This window comes from Pantherophis guttatus, chromosome 2, assembly GCF_059756535.1.
Source record: "Pantherophis guttatus breed Tessera chromosome 2, ASM5975653v1, whole genome shotgun sequence".
NCBI classification, from domain to species: domain Eukaryota; kingdom Metazoa; phylum Chordata; class Lepidosauria; order Squamata; family Colubridae; genus Pantherophis; species Pantherophis guttatus.
The window spans coordinates 259,564,306-259,582,161 of NC_142064.1; the positions used below are offsets into that span (position 1 = coordinate 259,564,306).

Below are 17,856 nucleotides of genomic sequence, written 5' to 3' on the forward strand. Positions count from 1 at the left end.
TGCTGAGCGCTAATGTACACAAGGTGTGGCTGGACCATCAGATCCCTGACAGCTGTTTTCCTTTTTCTCAGGGCACCTTTCTGGAGTGTCACCCGGACTTCCGTGTGGCCCATCGCTTCCACAAGGCCTGCGTTTCCCAGCTCAATGGCATGATCTTCTGTCCACATTGTGGGGAAGATGCTTCCGAGGCCCAGGAGATCACCATAGCCAAGGCAGACACCTCCACGCCTGTCCCCATCCCACCATCGCATAGCCAAGGCGCTTCCGAATCCACCGGCCGTGCTGACACCACCCAGCCCAGGTGAGTAGGCTGTGTCTGGCAGGGATCCCAGTAGCTGGGTTTACAGAAAATAAAAGGATATGTATTTTTTTATTTATAAATGGAGTCTTTTTAGTTAATGCCAAAGGTCTTCTCTAGTATCACTCTCAAGCTGTAAAACGGGTGGGGAATTATGGCCCTTTTATGACTTGTGGACTTCAACTCCCAGAATTCCTGAGCCAGCCATGCTGAAGAATTCTGGGAGTTGAGTTCCATGCTGGCTCAAGAATTCTGGGAGTTGAAGTCCACAAGTCATAAAGGGGCCATCGTTCCCTACCTCTGCAGTACTCCTCCAAAGGACACAGAATGGACCGAATCTTTGAAATCTTCCAACTTTGGCACTGCCTGTGGGGAAAGCAGTTTCTCCTTTCCTATTTTTAAATCCCATAAAAGAAAAGTTGCATTGCTGGAACTCTCAGGCAGTAAAAGGGCCACATTTGAGTAAGGCTTAGGAGGCTTGATACAAATTTGTAACTCAAAAGTTCCTCCATTTCACCGTTCTCCACAAATACGCACACAAAGGCTTCCAAAGTTTTTCAGCCTCACTCTTTCCAGTGACATCATGTCAGCCCTCTGAAGTCGGCCAGGTCAAGAAACAGATCCCCAAGAGTAGATTGATCTAGGCCAGTGTTTCTCAACCTAGCAGGCTTAAGAGGTGTGGACTTCAATTCCCACAATTCTCCAGCCAGCCATGCTGGAATTCTGGGAATTGAAGTCCACACCTCTTAAACTTGTTGAGGCTATAATCACAGATTCTGGAAACCTGCCAGCGTTTCTCTTTTCCTTCCTCTTATACCAAAGAAAGTGAAGGCAGGACCATTGTGAGTTTTTCTCTCACATTTTCCTGATTTTCTAGACTTAAGTTCATGTTTTTTCTACTGGTTGCCACAAGGTTACTTCTGTATTCTTCTGTGCACCATTGTGTTATTTGCATAGGCAGCGGGTAAAACTTGTGATGACACAAAACCGGTGAACTGTGTATTGTCACAACACAGCAGAGAACACGAAGATTAAATATCAGGCACAAGGAAACAGAATGACACTGTCACCTAATCACAGTTGCTTCTGTTTATTGTTGCTTGCCTGTTTACAAGAATTTTGCCAGACTGATTGCATTCTCTTGGGAACAGCTAGATACAGGATTAAGAGATTTTAGAGCAGGGGTGTCAAACTCGATTTCATTGAGGGCCGCATTTGACCTTGGGGGGGGAGTAGGCGTGGCCGGGGTGGGCATGGCCAACTCGCCGTCACTCGTGTCGGTGACTGTGGTGGCTCGAGCGCTCTGCCAGCAAAAACAGGCTCCCGAGCTCCATTTCCAGCTGCAGTGGCCTTCTGCAACCCTCTGCCAGCAAAAATGGAGCTCGCTAGCTCCATTTTTGCTGGCAGAGGCATTGTGGGCCAGTCCTTTGCTGTTTCCAGGGCAGCCCCGCAGGCCAGATCTAAACACCCCGCAGGCCAGATCCGCCTTGAGTTTGACACCCCTGTTTTAGAGGGAGTCAGATCTCTGTCATTTCCAGAACTGCAGCTCACCAGTCTTCACTCTTCACACTCTAGCTCAGTGGTTATCCATCTTTTTTTGGCCATGCCCCACCTAAAATCCTAAAATCTCTAAAATCCTGATCCCTGCCCCCCCAGCCCGGTGACATATAATTCTTACTATTCAAAAAGTGAGCTCCTGCTCACATGTAGGAAGCCTAAAAGGCCATTAGCTTGGTTTAAACAAGGTTCCAATTGCTCCCATTAAAAATCAAATTGCCCCCCTGTGGGGCATGGGCCCCACGTTGGGAACCACTGCTCTAGCTGAAGATTCCACCACATACAACCATTCGACTTACAACCATTCATTTAGTGACCGTTCAAAGTACAACGGCACTGAAAAAAGTGACCCATGACCATTTTTGACATGGGACGACTGTTGTAGCATCCTGTGATTAAAATTCAGACTCTTGGCAATTGGCTCATATTTATGAGAGTTGCAGTGTCCTCAGATCGTGCAATCCCCTTTTGTGACTTTCTGACAAGCAAAGTCAATGGGGGAAGCCAGATTCACTTCACAATCGTGTTACTAACTTAACAACTGCAGCGATTCCCTTAACAACCGTGGAAAGGGAGGTCATAAAATGAGGTAAAACTCACTTAATTGTCTTGCTTAACAGAAATTTGCGGCTCAGCTGTGGTAACTGAGTTGAAGACTACCTGTATTTAAGGGATGTGGTGGCTCAGTGGCTAAGATGCTGAGCTTGTCGATCAAAAGGTCGGCAGTTCAGCGGTTCGAATCCCTAGTGCCGCATTACGGGGTGAGCTCCCGTTACTTGTCCCAGCTTCTGCCAATCTAGCAGTTCGAAAGCACGTAAAAAATGCAAGTAGAAAAATAGGAACCACCTTTGTTAGGAAGGTAACAGTGTTCCATGCGCCTTTGGCATCTAGTCATGCCGACCACATGACCATGGAGACGTCTTTGGACAGCGCTGGCTCTTCGGCTTTGAAACGGAGATGAGCATCGCCCCCTAGAGTCGGGAACGACTAGCACATATGTGCGAGAGGAACCCTTTACCTTTACCTACCTATATTATAACATTATTATTTCTTAACTTGGAATCTTTCTTACTGCTCTGTTTGGCCTTCTAACCTCAGTGCTCGGATGCGTGGGGGCTCAGGTGTTGAACACCCACCAGATGATACGGCGGGCTTCGGCGGCCCAGGTATTGATAGCGCAGGACCACGGCTGACTCTTCCTAACGGGGCTGTGCTTTCAGCACAAGGATTGCCAACAGGGGCTGGACGGGAGCAACTAGAGCGAGCCCTGGTGGTACAGGAATCCGAAAGGTAAGCAAAGCCACTATTCTCACCTTCTCTGCCTTGATGGTAAGACTATGATTAGCATTATTCTAGCAAACATTGGTTGTTTGATAGCAGAGGTCCGGCCTTGACAAGGCGAGAATGCTTAAATGGGTGCCGAGTTGCCATAATTTTCCCCTTTGGCCCTGTCTCTTGCCTTCCACAGTTTGCCTTTCTCTCCAAACTTCGTTTACCTGACTCTCTTTGATCCCTCTCTCCTCTATCGCTCCCAGGCGCAAGAAGCTGCGATTCCATCCGCGTCAGCTCTACCTCTCCGTGAAGCAAGGGGAACTGCAGAAAGTGGTCCTGATGTTATGTAAGTTGCCACTTCCCTGCTGGAATGTGGATTGTGAAGACCAGTAATAGCAGGTGTCAGGTTTTGATGTCATCTCAAATAAATTGCACTCCCAAACAATTAATCTTTGCTGAGATATTCCATTTATTGAGTACGACAGATCTTGCCCCGACTCATCGTAGCCGATACTAAACCTCTGACCCCAGCCCCTTCCCTTTCCGTTCCCCAATTCTCATCTTCTCATTGGCCATCTTCCAAATCAGTCTCCCCCCCAGCTTCTGACTTCAACCCATAGGAATGTCCCCCCTCCCATCCCATCTCCTAGGAGATATTATCTACAGAGAAAATAAGTAGGTGAGAAGTCAAGCCTCGTCTTCTTTCTATGGCAGCATTTGAATGCTGACATCAGGGGTGTCAAACTCAATTTCATTGAGGGCCGCATCAAAGTTGTGTTTGACCTCGGAGGGGGGGGAGCTGGGGGGCATGGCCAGCTCGATGTCACTCGTGTCTGGAGTGCCTGTGGTGGCCCGAGCGCTCTGCCAGTGCAAACGGGCTCCCAAGCTCCATTTTCGCTGGCAGAGGCACTGCAGGCCAGTTCTTTTTTTTTTTTTTTGCTTTAATTTATATGCCGCCCTTCTCCGGAGACTCAGGGCGGCTTACAATGCATTAAGCAATAGCCTTCATGCTTTTGTATATTTATACAAAGTCAGTTTATTGCCCCCACAATCTGGGTCCTCATTTTACCTACCTTTGAAAGGATGGAAGGCTGAGTCAACCTTGAGCCTGGTGGGATTTGAACTTGCAGTAATTGCAGGCAGCAGATGTTAATAACAGTGCATTAGTCCACTGTGCTACCAAGGCTCTTCACTGTTTCCAGGGCGACCCCTGAATAATAGGTATAAGACAGTGGTGAAATCCAAATTGTTTTACTACCGGTTCTGTCGGCGTGGCTTGGTGGGCATGTTGTGGCTTGGTGGGCGTGGCAGGGAAGGATACTGCAAAATCTCCATTTCCACCCCATTCCAGGGGAAGGATACTGCAAAATCCCCATTCCCACCCCACTCTGGGGCCAGCCAGAGGTGGTATTTGCCATTTCTCCATACCACTCAAAATTTCCGCTACCGGTTCTCCAGAACCTGTCAGAACCTGCTGGATTTCACCCCTGGAATAAGGGCACTCTATTGAGTTTCCTCTCTAGGTGTTTTTCAGCCTTAGCAACTTTTAAGATGTCTGGACTTCAACTCCCAGAATTCCCCGGCCAGCCATCAAGAGTTTGTAAAAGAAAGTTTTTCTTTTCAGTGTTTCCTTATGGGGTTAAATTTTACTGTTTTATTTTCATGAATCTAGCTAATTGGGGCAATCGTTTGTTCTCTTTTCTTTTTCATTGTCACACATCTTCTCTCTCTTTTCTTTTTTCCTCAGTAGACAGCTTAGACCCCAATTTCCAGACCGAGCAACAAAGCAAGCGATTCCCACTGCATGCTGCAGCACAGAAGGGCTACATGGAAATCTGCCATGTTTTGCTGCAGGTTTGTGCGTGTGTGTGTGTATAAATAAACCTGGGCCTCTGGGTTCTACTGGGTTTCCTTTTTTCCTTTGTATGTCCATTTGTATGAAAATATCTATAGACCCCTCACATCCTGGACATAAACTGTTTCAACTCCTACCCTCAAAACAACGCTATAGAGCACTGCACACCAGAACAACTAGACACAAGGACAGTTTTTTCCCGAATGCCATCACTCTGCTAAACAAATAATTCCCTCAACACTGTCAAACTAGTTACTAAGTCTGCACTACTATTAATCTTCTCATCGTTCCCACCACCCATCTCCTCCCACTTATGACTGTATGACTGTAACTTTGTTGCTTATATCCTTACGATTTATATTGATATTGTTTCCTGATTGCTTATTTTTACCCTATGACTATCATTAAGTGTTGTACCTTATGATTCTTGACGAATGTATCTTTTCTCTTATGTACACTGAGAGTGTATGCACCAAGACAAATTCCTTGTGTGTCCAATCACACTTGGCCAATAATAAAAAATTCTATTCTATTCTAAATTCTATTCTGTTCTGGGCTTGACATTTAGAGCTACCAACACCAGCCCCTGAGCAAGAAATAAATAAGCATCCTTCACCAACTTTTTGAGTTGAAGTAGGTAACCTCCCATTCAGTAGTTTAAAGATTGCAGGCAAATTTGACAGTAAAAAGAAATCTATAGTATCTCCTTGGATCATCTCACTCTTTTCCAGTTATTAGTATTCTAATCTATAAAATACATCGCATGGATTTGCTGCTTTGGGGGAAATTCTGCAGCCAATTTTGAGAAAAGGCTGTTTAGGTCCTCGGTAACCCATATGTAGATTTGAGTGTACAGGTAGTCTTCAACTTACGACCACAATTGAGCCCCAGATTTCTGTTGTTAAGTGAGACAGTTCCACCTGAACCTCTTCCTCACTTGCTATTGATTTTAACCTCCCTATGGAAGTCCTACAGAGTCCTCAACTTACGACCACAATTGAGCCCAAAATTGATGCTGCTAGTGAGACGTTTGTTAAGTGAATTTTTCTCCATTTTACAACCTTCCTTGCCGCAGTTGTTAAGTGAATCACTGCAGTTGTTAACTTAACAATCACACGGTTGTTAAGTGAATCTGGCTTCCTTATTGACTTTGCTTGTCAGACGGTCGCTAAAGGGGATCACTTGACACACATACCCCCGGGACACAGCAACCCGTCATAAGTATGAGTCAGCTGCCAAGCATCTGAATTTTGATCACATGACCCTGGGGATGCTCCAATGGTCATAAGTGTGAAAAACAGACAGAAGTCACTTTTTTCAGTGCCTTTGTAAAGGCACTGAAAATTTGTAAATTTGAACGGTCACTAAATGAACTGTTATAAGTTGAGGACTACCTGTACGTTTCTTTGCTCAGTGGCTACAGCAGTTCCTTTGCTGGGCTCGACGGGCAGTATTTTACACTTGAAGGAGGCTTCTGAGAGGGGGAAGGATGAAAAGGTTAAAGGAGGAAAATACACAGTTCTGGGTTTGCTGAGAGAGACAGAGAGCAGAGCTGTTGAATATTCAGTATATTAAATATGACTGTATTAAGCTGCTCTTAGTCAATTGGTTGAAATTGGCATTGAGTAGTCTTTGCTGAAGGGAGACGGTGGCTCAGTGGCTAAGACGCTGAGCTTGTCGATCGAAAGGTCGACAGTTCAGCAGTTCGAATCTCTAGTGTCGCATAACAGGATGAGCTCCTGTTACTTGTCCCAGCTTCTGCCAACCTAGCAGTTCAAAAGCACCTAAAAATGCAAGTAGAAAAATAGGGACCACCTTTGGTGGGAAGGTAACAGCGTTCCGTGCGCCTTTGGCATTTAGTCATGCCGGCCACATGACCACGGAGACATCTTCGGACAGCACTGGCTCTTCGGCTTTGAAACGGAGATGAGCACCGCCCCCTAGAGTCAGGAACTAGCACATATGTGCGAGGGGAACCTTGACCTTTACCCACACCAAAGAGAGTCGGAAGTCAAGGCTTTGTCTTTCTTCTCTTTTTCCTACACTTTTTCCTTCCCTTTTCCTTCCCCTATCTTCTCCACTATTTTCTTATGCCTTTACCTTTGCCTTTAGTCCTTGCTGAGCGACTGCAATTGTTCAGACACAGTCACTAAGCAAACTAATGATAGAGAGAGTGGCAAATATGCTGTATGATCTTGCAGTCTCATTCAGACAAAAGTTCTCTTGAATGGTGTTCCTGTTCTGTTTTGTTGGGGGGGAGGGGGTTTTGCTGTTCTTTTGCCCCTTAAATAAGTGGTCTCTTCCTGAGCTACTTTTCTATGCGTTCCAGTCCTTTCCTAAAAAGTGCTAATTAACAAGCTCTGCTCTCTGTTCTGCCCCAGCTACGGACCACAAAGAACGCAGCACACACAAAGTCCGTTCAAACCTTAGTTTACTAAATAAACCAGATTTTTACAACAACGGCTGTTAATTAACTGCATTAAGAGCCGCCAAGAATTCAAAGAATAATACTGAAAGCTTCCTGTGGTTGGCAGAATGCCCAGAAGCAATTTGCAGGAAGCTGATAAGATAAGCAAGACAAGAACTAAGTTGTTCCCTGCGAATTGCTTCAGTCAGCATTCCTCCTTAAATAGGCTAAGGGAGTGGCCAATTAGCCCCAAGCCTTACTCTCAAGGAGACCTCCTCCTGAGGAACCACTCCTGCCTTTTGGCAGCTCTGCACACCCGTGCATCGAGAAGAGGCTCCTCCTCTTTGTCCTCTTCACTTAAGGGAGCTTCTGGAGATTCTGAAGGCCCTGGCTGAATCCCTGCCTCTGGCACCACATCTTCTCCAGCCTCCTCATTGTCTGACTCAAGTGCCAGCTGCACAGGCTGCTAGCGCAGCACCACACCAGCCTCCTTGCTGTTGGAATCAGCTACTAGCTGCACAGGCCGCTGACGGGCCACAACACTCTGGGACCTTAATTAGTTGATTAGAATCTTCCTGGCAGTCTCTCGCATGCTGCTGAAACTGACCAGGCCTTAATCAGTTTCGCACTGAAGACTTTTGTTGTCCTAAATACAGGCACTGGTGGCAAAATTACTTTTTCTTAACCCGGGAATTGCAAACTTGCTATCCAAGGACATAAACTAGGACTTACCACTTAAACACGTCAACAAATCAATTAGTAATAAATCATACATTTTTTTTCTCTGGCAGGCTGGAGCCAACATAAATACAGTGGACAAGTTGCGTCGAACGCCTTTAATGGAAGCGGTTGCAAACAACCATGTGGAGCTAGCACGTTACTTGGTCAAGAGGGGTGGTTGTGTGTACACAAAGGTCAGGAGATAAATGATTTTATAAATAGAGTGGAGGGGGGGGATATTTTATTTCTTAATGGGGGTCAGCGCAGCTTTTTTCTCCTGGAAAAGTTCTGTGCCCTTAATTGATGTGTGACAAGAAGAAATTGCATGTGTTCAGTTGTTTTGATACACAGTGGGTTCATTTCTATGTGTCTTGATGCTTTTAAAAAGGCAAGACTCTTCAAAATAACATGTACAAAATACCTCATTGTATCATTTCTTTGCACTGTGTGCTATGTTTAAGAAAAATCATACTTTGGTGCAGGAACAAATATGTGTGCGTTAACAGGCTCACTCTCTATTGAAATAATTTCTCCTCAAAAACGTGACATTCAGCCTCAAAAATGCTTTTTTTTAAAAAAATCTTTATTTTTTTATAACAAAGTATTTAATCTTAAGTAAATTAAACATAGAAACTAAAAAAAGGAAAAGAAAAAAACTATCTTATGTTTTATATTTAATCAATAGTCACTAGTTCACCACTGAAACCTCTATAACAGTGATGCCTAACCTTTTTGCTATCGCGTGCTAGGAGCATGCCGACACCCATAATTCTATGCGCCCTACCCCCGTGCACGTGACCCCCCCCCCCGTCCCCCCACTCCTGGCACGAGATAGCACACTAGACCCGTTTTTTGCTCTCCCCAGCCTCCAGAGCCTTTCTAGGAATCTGGGGAGAGAGAAAATCGGGCCTTCCCTCCACCCCCCGAGGTCCTCCGGAAGCAGGAAACAACCTGTTTCCCTAATTCTGGTGGGCCCAGAAGGCCCGAAAATCAGCTGGGAGCTGAGCTCGTGTACCCACCGATATGGCTACGGGTGCCACCTGTGGCATGTGTGCCGTAAGTTCGCCATCATGGCTCTATAATATTTCTCAACCTTGGCAACTTGTACTAATTTCAACTTGCAGAATACACTGGCAAGCATGGGATTTGGAGTCCACACGTCTTAAAGTTGCCGAGATTGAGAAATACTGAAAGAAACAACACAATGTATTATTGTAAGATATCACGGGATTGATTTCTGCCATAGTAACATATATTGCTACATCCTTTGGTAGAAAATACTACCTTTTCCAAAACAGACCACACATTTCCAACAACCTGGATTAACAACACTATTCCAGCTGGTTTAATAGAATAACTCAGTGACCAGGTTAAACTTGTATATTAGGCTTGGTTTGTTTCAACCATGGTTTGTTGAGCCTGTCAGAATGGGCTGGATTGCCCATAATACTAAACCATTGTGTACAAACCATATTGACTGGGCTTATCAAAGACCCTGAGCTAAAAAAAAAATCGCACAAAGATTAGTGTAATGCATGAATCCAGAGTTTGAGGCCGCTTCTTGTGGAACTAGAAGTTCAGGATTCCATCACTGTTTTATGGGAATGATAAAAGTACGGAGGGAATCACTACGGGGAGAGGAGGTGCCTGCATGCAACTTAAATTAATGCTATTTCATTGTCCCTGATGTTACTGCCAAAAGGAGGATGATGGATCTACCTGTCTTCATCACGCTGCCAAGAATGGAAATGTGGAGATGGTCAGCTTGCTCCTCTCCACGGGACAAGTGGATGTCAATGCCCAGGTAAGTGGGGGAGGCTGGTTTCCCTTGGTTGCCGGCAGTGGCTACCAGCTTCACCCAGCTCTCCCTGGGCCTATCACACAATGCTTGTTCTTCCTGTCCTTTGTTTAGGATAATGGAGGTTGGACCCCTATTATCTGGGCTGCCGAGCACAAGCACATTGAGGTGATCCGTATGTTGCTCACCCGAGGAGCTGACGTCACCTTGACTGACAACGTAAGTGAGTTTGGGTTTCCTGGGGAAGCACCAGGTTTTGTAAAGTTGAGATAAAATAGAAACGAGTGAGATTTGTTTCTGGGAGCCAGAACTGTAGCCTGAGGGGGAGGTGGGGAGTGGGAAAACTCTGATTGGATTTATCTGCATAACAGAATGGACAAGGTTGGTTCGTCTAGGGATCTCCAACCGTGGCAACTTTTAAGACTTGTGGACTTCAACTCCCAGAATTCCCCAGCCAGCCACAGTTGGTCCAACAAGTCTTAAAGTTGCCAAGTGTCAGGGCTGCCTCTATTCGATCCCTGGGAAAGAAAAACCCTCGACTCCATTAAAAGTAGAGGAAAAGGTACTTTTACTTGTGAAGAAGTGAACACAGCTAAGTCAGACACGATCTGAAACAAAAAAGTGTGAAGTACCAAACTGAAACAAACTTTAGAGGCCCCCCCCCTTTGTAACCAGGCAACCAGAATTCAATCATCGGCCAAGAAGATGTTTTGGGAAAGTCTCTGATTCAGGTGCGCTGTTCTTCCCTTCTGCATACTGAAGCTAGGACAGTTGGCCTTGAGGATGGTAAACAAAATCCAAGCTGGCAATTTCATCGCTTTTGGGAAATTTCCACTTTTACCTCCTGCATTCTTCCCATCATCACCCGCCCAAGTGCCCATTGCTCCCTCTCCCATCGTTTCCATGGCAGTGGGCAGCAAGCGAAGATGCAGGCTGACACCAAAGTTGCCTTCCATCCTTCCGAGGTCGGTAAAATGAGGACCCAGATTGTTGGGGGCAATATGCTGACTCTGTAAACCTCTTAGAGAGGGCTATAATAAACCACCGTGAAGTAGTATATGTCTTAAGTGCTATTGCTATTGGAGAGCTCTGGGTTAGGCCACCCCATTGCTTAAAAGGTAAAAGGTAAAGGTTCCCCTCGCACATGTGTGCTAGTCGTTTCTGGCTCATCTCTGTTTCAAAGCCAAAGAGCCAGCGCTGTCCGAAGATGTCTCTGTGGTCATGTGGCCAGCATGACTAAACTCCAAAGACGCATGGAACACTGTCACCTTCCCATCAAAGGTGGTCCCTATTTTTCTACTTGCATTTTTTACGTGCTTTCGAACTGCTAAGTTGGGGCAAGTAATGGGAGCTCACCCCATTACGTGGCACTAGGGATTCAAACCGCTGAACTGCCAACCTTTCGATCGACAAGCTCAGTGTCTTAGCCGCTGAGCCATCGCATCCCTTAAAGTATCCCTTTAAAGTATTTAAAGGAAATACTTGCAATTAGGAAAGTAACACTGCTAAGGGGGAAGGTGAGTAGAAGGAGTCACATGGTAGACATGGCAGTGCCATTGAAGTCTCATTTCTTTGTACATGCATGCAACATTGATCAGGCTTCGGGCCTGCTAGTCAGGATTGCCACTGTGACTGTTTGGATCCCTCCTATGGCAATTGCTGAGAGTGATAGAGGCGACCTTCTGCAGATCTTTCCGGGCCTCTACGAGGAAACATGCAGAAGTTTGGATACCCAGTCCATTACCTGTCACTTTTCTTTAACGCCTTCCTCTCCTTCCATCTAGGAAGAGAACATCTGCTTGCATTGGGCCTCCTTCACAGGAAGTGCGGAGATTGCCGAAGTCTTACTTAATGCCCAGTGTGACCTCCACGCCGTCAATTTCCACGGAGACACGCCTCTGCACATAGCTGCCCGGGAGAGCTACCACGATTGTGTCCTGTAAGCAACAGGCAGAGCTGAGCAACAAGCGACAAGTTTCCATTTTGGATCCTGTATTGCGAGACGGGAAGATTAGCCGTTGCAAGACCTCTGCTTCTAATCCAGGGGGTCTCCAACCTTGGCAACTTTAAGACTTGTGGACTTCAACTCCCAGAGTTCCTCAGCCAGCAAAGCTGGCTGAGGAACTCTGGGAGTTGAAGTTCACAAGTCTTAAAGTTGCCAAGGTTGGGGACCCCTGTTCTAATCTACTACGTCCTTCTTCCTCGCCACAGCTTGTTCCTGTCAAGGGGAGCCGACACGGAAATACGGAACAAGGAGGGGGATTTGCCCGTGGACCTTACCTTGGAAAACTCGGACGTTTGGTTTGCCCTTCAACTCAATCGCAAGATCCGCCAAGGCATCCTTAACCGTTCAGTGCGCACGGAACGCATCATCAGCAGGTAAGGTGGTCAGGTGGAAGAGATTTCACACCAGCACGTTTGGTTGGGTTTCGGTTTCATAGAGCCGGGGTGGCTCGGTGGTCTTAGAATGCAATACAGGTAGTCCTCGACTTATGACCACGAGCCCAGAATTTACATCGCTAAGTGAGACACTTGCTAAGTGACTTTTGCTCCATATTACGGCTTCTCTGAATGAGATCAGGGCGGTGGGCTTAAAAGTAGCATCTGTTATAGGTTCTGTCCTCTTTCTTTTAACCAGGGATGTGGCTCGGGGCTACGAAAACGTTCCCATTCCCTGTGTCAACTCTGTGGATGATGAACCCTGCCCAGATGACTACAAGTACATCTCCGAAAACTGCGAGACTTCCACCATGAACATTGATCGCAATATCACCCACTTACAGGTATCCTTTTGATCCAATCCCGAAACAGCGGGGCTCCTGGGCATGGCCAGCAGAGGGGAAAGCAAAAGTCGAAGGCAAGAAGCATACATAGCTGGGCTCTGGACAGTTATTTTAGCCTGGGAAAGGGACCATGGCGTGGAGGGTGAGCAGATGCTTTGCAAGGCAAAGGGTCTCTCATCTGATTCTGGGCTGTTGGGTTGAATAAAGTGATGGAAAGGATTCTACCCTAAAACACTTGATGAGCCAATGCTGCCGGTTAAAGGAGGCTGCGTACAGAAGGAGGCCACACTCTGGTATCAAATGCTTCCACTAGAAGAGAATATCTGTAGCTCAGGGTTGAACTACAGTATATGACCTTGGTGCTCTGCATGACTAAGCAAATCAGAACTCCGAGGCCACTTGCTTCCTTTTTTTTTTTTTTTGAAACAAGTTTTATTGGTTATTTTCTTTCACACGCCTATTTTATGAACAGAGTATTGACCACATCATATCTTATATAATTTATCATATCCAAATACGACTTTATATAATTTCAATTTCTGCCAAAGTATTCTTTTTCCCTACTTTTTTAATCTTGTCTTAATACTTCTATACTTATTATATAAACAGTATCACCATCCACCCTCAAATCCTAATTTCATCTTATTTTATCCATCGTTAATCATATATATTCTCTTTTAACTTTCATATTAATTCATTCTTCATCCTAATAAGTTTGAGTATACTCAGGGTTGTCCTTCTACCATTCCATCTCTCTTATTTTACAACAGTCCTTCTTCTCCTTCTCCTCTCTTTCCCTCCCCTTCCTTCTTCTATCCTTTTCTACTTTCTTCTTTCCGCTTCTCCTTTCCCTTCTCTACTTCCCCTTCCTTTTCCCCACTCCTCCTTTCCTCTCTTCCTAACATTCTCTCCTACTCTTATTTCCCCTCCCTTTCTTCCTCTCCTTTTCTCTTTCTTCTATTCCTCTCTCTCCTTCCTCTCTTCTCCCCTCCATCTATCCTTCTATACCTCCTTTCATTCTCTTTCCATTGTTGTATTCATTTTCAATTCAATATTTTCCAAAATGGTATCCGGGCAACCCCAATTTTTTCTCCATTTATTAAATGTTTCTCGCAATCCCCATCACCTTTTTGATTGTTAACAATATTGCTTCCTCAAAGAACTTCTTTATTGGGTACATCATATCAGCACGCTTAATGAAAAAACCAACTCTGACTTTTTTTCCGCAGTTTCACTATAATTAAAATCAGTAATAACCCCTTCCCCTCCCTCCCCTGTCACTGGCACATTGGCCAATTAGATTAATTGGCGGGCTCTTCAGTCACTCTTCTCCACCTTCCTCCATTGCCTAGGAGATGACCTTGGTTCCCACAAGAAAGATCTATGTTGTCTCTAGTAAGGCATTCCAACCTCCTACCCCCTCCCATACTGTGTGACAATGATGAACCAAGGAAATGGTTTCTGCGAGGTTCAGTTCGACATTGACAGGTCGTTTGCTTGTGGACGTTTCATTACCCAATTAAGTAACATCATCAAAAAAGATAATTAAAAAAACTAAGAAGGAAAAAAAAACCAGACCAAAAGACATCCTCTCCGGCAGCCAATACTAGATAAGCAGGGATTAGCACAAGACAATAAGAAGGAAAGTAATTGTCTCATCAAGTAGCTACCAAGAAGAAAAGCACATCCCCCCAACAACAGTGGCAGAGCAAGCTACTATATATTAACAAAAAGTGCATCTCATACACGCTAGCACTGATGGTGTAACCAAGTCAGGTGATGAAATGTCTGCAAGCAAACACCCAGAAGCACAAGGGCTCCACATTTGTAATGTCCTTACGTGGTATTACCAACATTCCAAATCAAATAATTTGATTTAAGTATCAAATTTGAGCTTTGATTAAGATTCTTAAGAGTTAAACATAGTAAGAATGGTTTGCAAGATAGCCCAAACTGGCAAGAGGACTATGTTGAGCTCTTGCGAAATTTGGACTCTAGTCTTTTAAGAGATATTCGGTTAGCTTCCTGGTTATTGGCTTAACAATTAAAAAGTGTAAGAAAAGGAGCAAAATTATTTTTGTTTAGATATCACACTTCTTTACCGCCCATCTCCTTCACAGAGAAGATCTCAGAGTAGTTCAATTTAATTTAATTTAATTAATTCAATTTATATGCCGCCCCTCTCCGAAGACTCAGGGCAGCTCACAATACATTTTAAAAAATCATTATAAAAAACATTTAAAAATTAAAAACATTAAAAACTCATTCACGCCATTCATGGCTGGATCTCGCCAGATCACAAGAGTGAGATCAATGGCCCCAGGCCTGCCGGAAAATCCAGGTCTTCACCACTTTTCGGAAGGCCAATAGGGTGGGGATGGTCCGGACCTCAGGAGGTAACTGGTTCCAGAGAGCTGGGGCAGCCACAGAGAAGGCCCTCCCCCACGGGCCCGCCAGCTGGCATTGTTTAGCTGACGGGATCCGGAGGAGTCCAACTCTGTGGGATCTTACCGGTCGCTGGGAGCTATGCGGCAGAAGGCGGTCTCAAAGATAACCTGGCCCTGAGCCATGTAGGGCTTTAAAGGTAATAGCCAACACCTTGAATTGTGACCAGAGACCAATAGGGAGCCAGTGCAGCTCGCGGAGAATTGGTGTAATGTGGGTGTACCCACGACAGCTCACGCGGCTACGTTCTGAACCAACTCTAGTCTCCGAACACTTTTCAAGGGTAGCCCCATGTAGAGCGCGTTACAGTAATCTAACCGTGAAGTGACAAGGGCATGAGTGACTGTGAGGAGAGCCTCCTGATCCAAGTAAGGTCACAATTGGTGCACCAGGCGAACCTGTGCAAAGGTCCCCCTAGCCACAGCTGTCAGATGTTGTTCTAATCTTAGCTGTTAGTCTAGGAGGACACCCAAATTGTGAGCCCGTTCTGAGGGGGACAGTTTCTCCCCCTGTCCCCCAAGACTGTTAGATACAGCTTCTGGACTCCCATTTCTGCTACCTCTGCTTTCTCAGTGGCTGACTTTGCCTGTAGCACAGAACTATGGTTTATGTATTTCCTCCCTCTGGAGAGGGAGTTGAAGTTCCCCTGTCTTCAAGTTGCCACAGTTGGAAAAACACAGGCATAGAAGCTGGATGATGTTTGGCACCAATCACCTGCCATATTACCTCTGCTTTCACCTCTCTTCTTCTTATCTTGGCAGCATTGTACATGCCAGGACGACTGTTCCTCCAGCAACTGTCTCTGTGGACAGCTCAGCATCCGTTGCTGGTATGACAAGGTGAGCTGGTACTTTTGTGTGGGGCAGAAGAGCTGCTTAGCAAACTGGAAACCTCAGATTGAGGGATGTGTGCGAAAAAAATCCTACTTGGATACATGTGAGAAATGTGACTCAGCCGCAGCCTGCCTTTGCTAACCTGTTTCCCTGGGTTTTTAACACTTAATAATAAATTTCTTATCAGGCATTTAAAGCAGCAGACACCAACCTCATCCTTTAAGGCAGTGGTGAAATCTAAAATTTGGTACTACCGGTTCTGTCGGCGTGGCTTGGTTGGGGGGGCGGTTAATGTGACGGTGGGCGTGGCCAATTTTTTTTTTTTTTTTTTTTACTTTTAAAATCATTTTTTCTACAACCTCTTCGGCGAAGAGGTTGTAAAAAAAAAATGCTTTCAAAAGGCTCTGAAGATCCCAGCTGAGTTGCAGAGGCTTTTTTAAAAAGCCTCTGCCGATCAGGCAACTCAGCTTGGATCGTCAGAGGCATTTAAAAGAAAAAAAAAGGTTTTTTTTCTTTTAAAAGCCTTTGACGATCCCAGCTGAGCCGCACCATCATCAGAGGCTTTTTTTACTTTTAAAAGCATTTTTTCAGCCGAAGAGGTTGTAGAAAAAATTCTTTTAAAAGTTAAAAAAAAAAGCCTCTGATGATTGTGCGGCTCAGCTGGGCATGGGTGGGGGCAGGGATTTTTGCTACGGGTTCTCCGAACCACCTGCCTCCGTCGCTACTGGATCGGGCGATCTGGTGCGAACTGGGAGCATTTCACCCCTGCTTTAAGGTAGGGTGAGAGAGCTGAGAGAGAAGCACTGGCCCCAAATCATTCTGAGCTTCCATGTTTAAGTAGGACTTGAACCCGGGAAATTTTGGGCTCAACTGTGGTCGTACGTTGAGGACTACCTGTAACAGAGTTGGAAGCTACCTTGAAACTGAGCAGACCTGGATCCTGCCTCATGTCTACTGAGGGAGCATTGTGGAATTCCGTTTTTTCTTTGTTTGTTTGTGTCCCTCCTTCATTAGTTTTACAATTAACTCATGGCAGCAAACACATCCAACCCACCTATCCAATACATTTTCCTCTTGTTATTTTCCCCACAACAACAACAACAACAGTTCCTGAAAAGGAGAACATGTACAATATCATTGACTTTCTTGACATCTGGTGCCTTCTGAGGGCACTGGGGTTATAAATTTCCAAGCTTCCAGGTTCCATCTGCATTTCTGGAAGTGGTAGCCACCAGTACAGGTAGTCCTCAACTTACGCTCATTCGTTTAGCGACCGTCAGAAGTTACAAGGGCGTCATAAAAAGTAACCCACCTTCACGCTTGCGATCATTGGAAGCATCTCCAGAGTCACGTGCAGCGGTGGGTTTCACATTTTGTTACCATTGGTTCGCCCCGCGCGCGCTCACTTTGCTCATGCGCGTGCCTTCTGCACTTGCACCAGGCATTCGCACGTGCACTTTGCTCGCACGCAGGCGCTTTGCTTGCACACATGCCTTCCGCGCAGGCACCCAACCACAAAAACATGTCTAAATAGAACAGCATAACACCAGGGCAAGGGGGCGGGCCCACCTGCGATCTCTGCTACCAGTTTACTCGAACCGGCTGAATACCACCTCTGGTCACATGTTCAAAATTCAAACGCTTGGCAATTAGCATGTATTTATGATGGTTGTAGCGTTCTGGGATTATGTTCTTGCCCAGGGGTGTCAAAACTTCATTGAGGACCACATCAGGGTTGTGTTTGACCTTGGGAGGAGGGCTTGGCCAGCTCAACATCACTCATGTTGGGGGCACCTGTGGTGGCCCAAGCGCTCTGCCAGAGAAAATGGTCTCCTGAGCTCCGTTTTTGGCTGCGATGGCCTCCTGCAACCCTCTGCCAACGAAAACT

General features: G+C 45.6%; 1 protein-coding gene across 4 annotated transcripts in view; it reads left to right on the forward strand.

Moving 5' to 3' along the window:
- The window catches only part of EHMT2 (euchromatic histone lysine methyltransferase 2), a 55,807-nt gene that overhangs the window by 27,924 nt on the left and 10,027 nt on the right, over positions 1–17,856 (forward strand). For 3 of the 4 annotated variants that reach the window (XM_087883932.1, XM_087883933.1, XM_087883935.1), the window contains exons 13-23: positions 72–301; positions 2,954–3,145; positions 3,391–3,473; positions 4,875–4,981; positions 8,181–8,303; positions 9,812–9,913; positions 10,022–10,126; positions 11,692–11,846; positions 12,119–12,286; positions 12,546–12,690; positions 15,897–15,974. In XM_087883932.1, coding sequence (XP_087740058.1) covers positions 72–301; positions 2,954–3,145; positions 3,391–3,473; positions 4,875–4,981; positions 8,181–8,303; positions 9,812–9,913; positions 10,022–10,126; positions 11,692–11,846; positions 12,119–12,286; positions 12,546–12,690; positions 15,897–15,974 — 1,488 coding nt within the window. The remainder of the gene's footprint in view (positions 1–71; positions 302–2,953; positions 3,146–3,390; positions 3,474–4,874; positions 4,982–8,180; positions 8,304–9,811; positions 9,914–10,021; positions 10,127–11,691; positions 11,847–12,118; positions 12,287–12,545; positions 12,691–15,896; positions 15,975–17,856) is intronic. The other variant, XM_087883934.1, reaches the window with a different exon arrangement.